This window comes from Solanum pennellii, chromosome 7, assembly GCF_001406875.1.
Source record: "Solanum pennellii chromosome 7, SPENNV200".
Taxonomy (NCBI): domain Eukaryota; kingdom Viridiplantae; phylum Streptophyta; class Magnoliopsida; order Solanales; family Solanaceae; genus Solanum; species Solanum pennellii.
In genome coordinates, this window is record NC_028643.1 from 73,177,356 (window position 1) to 73,185,144 (window position 7,789).

The 7,789-nt window shown below is 29.8% G+C and overlaps 1 protein-coding gene across 1 annotated transcript; it reads right to left on the reverse strand.

Annotated features, from left to right (window-relative positions):
* Positions 1-3,224: 3,224 nt before the first annotated feature.
* Positions 3,225-5,823, reverse strand: LOC107024462 (zinc finger protein NUTCRACKER). Its single transcript, XM_015225448.2, has 4 exons — positions 5,661-5,823; positions 5,441-5,565; positions 4,907-5,303; positions 3,225-4,459 (listed from the first exon to the last, which is right to left on the reverse strand). The coding sequence occupies exons 2-4, from the start codon at positions 5,541-5,543 to the stop codon at positions 3,430-3,432; spliced, it is 1,530 nt and encodes a 509-aa protein (XP_015080934.1). The 5' UTR covers positions 5,544-5,565; positions 5,661-5,823; the 3' UTR covers positions 3,225-3,429.
* Positions 5,824-7,789: the final 1,966 nt, after the last annotated feature.

Sequence of the window (7,789 nt, forward strand, 5' to 3'; positions counted from 1 at the left end):
GTCGGATTATTGGATTTTGGGTTTGAAAACTGATGGACTCAAAGTTGGGCCGGGTTGTAGGACTTTGGGCTTGAAAACTAATGGACAAGATTTTGCTTGTTTACCAAATTTGGCCATATTTTGTGTCCTGGTCTTGAATTTATATCTATCATAACAATTGATTTTTTTCGTGCAATAAATTAAAGAAAAATTATTTGGAGTAATACATTTTTATAAATAATTAGTGATTTTAGCAATATTTTTATTTATTACCATTTATAACAATACTATGTTAAAGCTGCAATATTTATTAAAAGTGAATTATGCATGCAATAAATATGTATTATAACTGTTTTTAAAAATATATTATGCATGTTTTGTAAGAAACTGACAAACTTGTATTATTAAATGTGTGATAAATGTATTAATCATCCATAAAACTTGTATTATATGTGAATAATAAATTGTTCTTTGTAATATATACTAAAATTGTATTATAAATATATTAAAAGTGATCAAGTGAAAAAAAAAGTATTACTATAAATGGTAAATACTTTTTTAATATAGTATATTTTTGTAAGTTTCCTTATAATTTTCTACGAGAGAATTCTCATTTTCAAATTTATAATTTAAAAAATATAACGAATATAATACTAAAAACCTTATATGCAAAATGTTCACATATGGTAAACCTATTAGCAATTGCTGAACGAATTTTTTTTAAAATATATAAATTCAAAAATTCTTAAATCTTACCTTAAATTTTCTCTATTTTTTGTTGTTCTTTCGTCCTTTTTCTCTCTATTTCTTTGTTGTTCCTTCTTTCTTTTCTATCTATCGAAAATAACTTGTTACATTACTATTTATACTAATGAGAAATCAAATTAAATTAAGGATAGAAAACCTATTTCTATATGAATTAGGACAAACAAACTCTAACTAGACAATAATTATATAAATACCAAAACTTACAAAAAGAATAATTTAAACAACTTAGTATTCCTACTCCAACTTTGAATATCATTTTAACAGTTGCTGAAAATTTTTGTTAAGAGTCATAAAATATAAATAGTTTAACATAATTTTTATCATAACTCATAGCGTGAATCAAGAATAGTTAAATCATAAAAAAAACGATATTAAACCTCGAACCAAAAAAATAAAAATAAAAATAGATATAGCCCTAGGTAGCTAAGAGGAAGATTTCTGAACAAATTGTCAGCAACCAATTGACAGAAATTAGTGTCCATAAAAGTGAGGTAACTAAAACCTCGATCACTAAGAAACTTCTTGAACAATACACATATGATGTTAAGGATTCTGTGCACGAGTAGAGAGACCCCAGCCTTTACAGTTTTCTTTTGTCATATCAACTCTTTGTACATAATTCATAACATACCCCTACCACTACTTTTCTTTTTCTCAAGCACTAGTCAAAAGGCAAACTTCAAACACAGTGATACGTAGTATCAGTAGTTAATCAGAGATTTCGAGTTTGAACTTCTAGAGATAGATAAAAGTTTGTTGGAAAGGGTATCTTTAAAGTTTAACTATGTAATAAGTGAATTTGAATTTAGTTAATCCTAATACAGGTATATACACTAATATCAGGTAGGAAACAAAAAAAAAGTAAATATACTAGCTAGACTGATAGTATTAGTAGCTTACCAATTAAGGTTGTATTCGAATGGTATGGAGGACTACTTCGCTCTTAATTAGAGATTTCAGGTTTGATTTTCTAAAAATAGAAAAAGTTCTATTGGAAGTGGTGTTCCTAAAAATGAATCCTGCAATACATGAATTTGAATTTAGTCGGTGGAAAACAAAAAAAATTAAGAGAATATACTAGACTAGTGGTAGTAGTTTATCAATATGAGTTATAGTGGGATGGTTCGAGATTTATTCACCTTTTGACAAGAGATCTCGAGTTCAAGCTCCTGAAAATTAAAAAAAAATGTTGAAAACATTGTTTCTAGAAATGAACTCAACAATGCATAAATAGAAAATTAGTTGAAATTCAATGTAAATATCAGACATCAGATGAGATTTAAAGAAAAAAGATATACAGGAGACTAGTATAGTAGCTTTCTTTTTAGCCCCTACTCTGGCATCACTCATACATATTGTCTTTTGAATAATTGTCCCTTTGGCAAATCTCTAGCACATTATAAGGTTTTTGAATTTTGGAACATGTGGTCGTGTACATATATATGTGGTTCATGAACTAATGTACGTACATTTTTGGTTCCAATTATTTGAGATTGCTAACCCTTTTAGATTCTCTTCAATCATGTCATCACAATAATATAAAAAGTACATAAAATGCTTGAAGCAAATAATATTATTCATCATCATCTTAATTAAAAAATTTTAATGATCTGTTTATTCGAATATCACGTTAAATTGTAAAAAATATTCAGATATGAGTATCAAAGTTAAAATTGCATCACAACATAAAACCCACTATGTCCAACTAACTATTTCAAAAGTGACCATATTATATATAAATAAGAAATATATAATCATGATGAGAAATTAGGCACAAGGAAAATTAAACAAAGGAAAAAAAATGAAAATAAAAAGTTCAAATCCTTTTGTGTGTGGGATCAAAGAAAACTTTAATCAACTTCTATTTCCTTGCATGCAACTTAATAACTTATTAATTAAAAACATAATTTATCTTATTTTAATTAGCTGCTGTAGGCTTTTTGCTTCTGAAATATTAATTATAAGTTCTTTTAAAAGCATTTTTGAGAAGATAATAACTAGAACAAATATGAAAGCTATATCAATAATGGAGTTGAAAAAAGGGCCATCTTGCTTTGCCCCCACTAAGCACCCCACTTTTATTTAAAAAAAAAATAAAAAATTAAAGCAACCATTTTTATTTTATTTTTTGTTTAATTCGATATTCATGTTGAAACCTGATTAAATTCGAATTCACGATAGAAAATCTGAAAGCTCACTAACAAAGAGGACTTTGTATTCAGAGGACGCAAATTTAAAATCTTTGATTAAGAATAAACGAATACTTATCACTCCACCACAACCTGATCGATAAAGCCACCATTTTTTAAAAGTGAACACATCTCAGGGTTCAACAGAATATGCATGGATCTCCTCAAGCTCTTTTGATCATATTGTAACATTTTTTTTTCAGATCAACTTTTTAACTTTCTTCAAGCACTCAATTGCCAACTTTTCTTCACTGCAAAGTATGCAAATACTAAAATCCCCCCACCAAAAAAAATAAATAAAAATAATCCACTTTATTGCATCTTAGCTTTTAACATTAAAAAGGAAAAATTATTACATTGGGAAAAGAGACGGTGAGAATCGAACTCACATCTATTTTGTAATAAACTCTTATCAATATCACTAGACAGTAAGAAAACCTTGATGGTTAGACGTAATATTTAAATAAAATAAAATGAAAATACTCAAATTTAATCATATCCATCCATTGATTGATGAAGGGTGACAGATTGATTGTACTCCAACCCCCAAAAAATCCCTAGTTTGTCCTCCTGCTCCACCTCCGACTCCGACTCCTTTTACGCTATCTTCAATTTGAATGTGACGGCGTTTTGACGGGGGATACATCTGTATCGGGTGAATAGTAGCGGAAAAATCATTTACAGATGAACTCTGATCTACGTCACTTCCGAGACTATTACTGATTGAATTATTCGTAGTCGGAGTACTCACATAAAATCCACAAAATTTGTTATTGTCATTGTTCTTGTTGTTATTGGTGTTGCAGTTATTCATCGAGAAATTTCCGAGGAATATCGATGGATCTGTTGTTGCGGTTGTGGTTGTTGTTGTTGTTGCTCCGATCTGAGCTGCTTTTTGGAGTAAAGCTGTTGCAGACATATTTGCAGAAGGGGAAGAAAGTGCAATTTGTTGTTGACAACTGAATAATGACGGAACGCTAATGTTTGCAGATGAGGTGTTTGATAATTGTTCAGCATTGTTAATTGGAGAGATTTTGCTACCGATGAACTGATCCCAGTTGATATGATTGTTGTTGTTATAACTAACTGGTGGAGCATTTGAACGTGATGATGCAAGAAGCGTATTTGCATCGTAAACTGGTGTTGGTGTTGGTGCTGGTGCTGGTGCTGAAGTATGATGAAGAAGGGGATTAATTTGATGTATTTCGCGGAGATTATTGATATTGATACCGATTTGATCTTGCTCTTGGGCCACACCTATGTTATTCCAAAGTGAGAGCTGATCTCTTCTCATTGGATCCGAGTTCTCGTTGTTATTGTTGTTGTTGTTGTTGTTGGAAACTGGTTTGAAGAGAGAAGAGAAATGTTGTGCCATGTTTGGCCCTAATGGCGCGCCGATGAAATGGTAGTTGATGTTGTTTGCCATGGCTAATGGATTGTGCATATTAGATGCTGCAGTAACTCTAGCCGTCTCCTCAGCTAATGCATCGCAAAACGCCCTATGAGTCACAAAACTATCTCTCCTGCTCAAGTAAAAATTTAAATAGTCAATCATCTGAACGACTAAGATAATGTTTTTTTTCAAATAAAAAGAACAAGAAATACAAAATAAAGACTTCTTAATGAATATGAAAATGGAGGAAAGTGAAAAATAAAAAAGGTGTACTAGTACTACTCTATAGGATCCTAGTAATAGTAGTACCAATTAGGTGAAGAAAAATATTACAAACAGCTATTTTGTCTTCATTAAACTACCCACAAAAAAAAAGATGAAAAAAAAGATTAATTTCAACTCTTTTTCAAGTTCATGTGTAAATAGACAAACACATCACCATCACAGAATAACTAGGGTTCAAGATCCATTCAAATGATTATTTCTACAAGTAATTACACTTCACCAAAAGATGAGATTCGTAATCTTGAAAACAAGACAGGTTATCTGCTGGTTACGAAGAGATAAATAAATTTACCTTGAGAAAATAGTGCCACAATCACATCTATATTCTCTAGTACCACAAGTCTTAGAGTGAGCTTTCCAATCTGATTGCACAGCATATCTCTTTGAACACTTATCACATTTCCACTTCTTTTCTCCATGTTTTCTACAATAGTGTTTCTTGATCCCAGTTAGATCTCCTAAAGCTCTTGAAGGATGATGATGCACACACACCTTTTCAGGGCACACGTAAACTCTCTTTCTCACTTCTTTTGAAGTTCTTTGCTTTAACTTCCATGGAAGATTATGTCCTCTTCTATGAAGTTGTAGATTTTGATCCCTTTGAAAACCTTTCCCACATATTTCACACAAAAATCTATTTGTTGCCATCAGTGTCTTTGGTGACAAGGCAATCACTTCTGCTTCAGGATCTGGTGATCATGACAACATATTAGTATTTAAAAAAAAACATATGAATATACATGATGATGTATAGCTTGTAAACCTACTGTAGCGACCAGTGACAGAATCAGAATTTTCACTAAAGAGATACAGAATATAAACTTGCCTGGATTTCCTGGAAGATTTCTTTTTTTCTTGAGAGGAGGAGGATTAGATCCTTCAATTGAGTTATCATGAGTAAATCCATTTGATATCACTTCTTCAGTCATCTTAGATGAGATTTAATTCAATCTACAAACATATATATTTATTAAAATTGTTAGCTTATTGCTAAAACTTGATCTCTAAGCAAAAAAAAAGTATATATGTACTATAAAAAAAATTACCTTTTATTTATGATGCCAAGAAAGATATATTGCATAAGTTTGAAAGATTGATTATTTAGATCTATGTATTTGTTGGTTGAATTTATAAGAGAAGAGATGAAAAGGAGAAAATATAAGAGTGGGAGTATATAGGAAGAGAAAATATGAGATCTCTCTCTAATGCACACATTCTCATATACTGCAGTCTTTTAACTGCTTATTGTCGGAATTTTTAATATTACTATAGTAATATTAAACATGGGAGGTGGTGAAAAGTTAAAAAAAAAATATGGGGGTTGAGGGTGGGGGTGGAGTACTAATTAAATGTATATTCTTTTGAAAATAAAAGTAGGTTATGATTCTTTTAATATGTCCTCATTTTGGTGAATAGAGTTATCTGATACATATTACTCATGAGAGGTGTTAAATATTTTGTGAAATTAGTTGAGGTCTTAATGTTGGTGAATAGAGTTATTTGATACATGTTACTGATGAGAGATGACAGTTATTGTGTAAAATTAGTCGAGGTGCGCAAAAATTGGCTCAGAGTAAAAAATAAAGTAAAATATGTTTGTGTAGAAAAGAAGGTGGGGGTGGGGGTTGGCAAAAAACACAAAACAAGGTGCATGATGACACATATGATGAGGACTGGAGAAAGGTGAAGACTCCATACTTTTCATTGGAATGATTATCCCATAATTGTTTCCTTTTTGTTCTTTTGATATCTCTTATTAATAATTTTATAATACTATACTCCAATTACCATAGGTAAATAGTGTATACTAATATGATTAATATATGTTACTTAAATGCTTTAATATTTGCCACAAACCCCACCCACCCCAAATATATATATGGTAGGATAATGAACTTAAAGTAATATATTCACCATAGTATATGATACTTTGAAAAAAAAATTGGATTTAGCAACAAAACAAATCTTATTGCTAAACACAAAATTCGTTGTTAATCCTATTTAGCGACAAATTTCAATAAAATAGCGACAGATCAGCGACAAAGTTAGTTATCAGTAAAATAGCAAAGGATCAACGATAAAGTTGATAGTTCTAAAGACTATATATCAAGTTACTGAGCAAACATATTTATAAGTAAGTTTACTTAAAGATAATGTGAGACATGTGATTACGAAAATAAAACATTCTACCTGTTATAATAATAGGTAAAAATGACCTAGTTATGTAAAATTATTAAGTTGAAAGTGTTATAACTAAAACTATATTAGGATATGTCTGCCTTCAGTGCTTTGACATTTAATGTACAAATATTGGGTTTTTTTTTTTTTGGTTAGATTTTGAGGTAAAAGATGAGTTTCCTTGTTGTTGTTTTTTTGTTCATATTATTTGGCTTTAGAGGGAAATATATAAATATTTATGGTGTTTATATTTATAAGAATAGTGAGTTTGAAAAATTGGTGACAAAAGTGGTTTTCTCACCTTTTTTGAACTTTTCTTTTGGACACATGGATGCTGGAAAGATATGACTTTTAAGATTCTTCAGACTGCAAAACAAAAAACTTCAACTAGTATATCCTCTGAATTTTTGGCTTAATTCTATCAATGTGTAACTTATTTTATTTACTTAAGAAAGGAGAAATAATATGTTTGAAACTGGGAGGCGATTACAATGTGGAAATCAAACCTTCACCAATAAAGTGAGGGTACAGATAGTCAACTAACTAAACTACAAATTTTCTCGAGAAATAATATGTTTGTTACTCAGAGTGCATAGGGATATCTTTTTTGAATAAATTGATAGGAAAACACCACATCTTATATGGTACTTGGATTTTTCCATTAATTAATTTGAAGTGTTCATGACTCATATATTTTCCTTTCTTGTAGTGTCAATGAAAACCTCTAAAGGTTGCTTTCTCTTGTTTATATTAAGTGGTATTTAAAAAAAATAAAAATAAATTAAGCAGTATTAAACATAATTCTTATTTAGATATTAGTGGATTTTTATGTAATTATAATCAAGAAATTTATTAGATATGTACTATTTAATTAAGGATAAATTAGCAAAAGCATTTCTTATTTTTAGGAATATTGGGTAAAGAATGGAATGAGTAAATAAATTTAAAAGCTAAGATTTTTATTTTTTTTAAAAGCTTCTTTAATTTGCTATTTTTT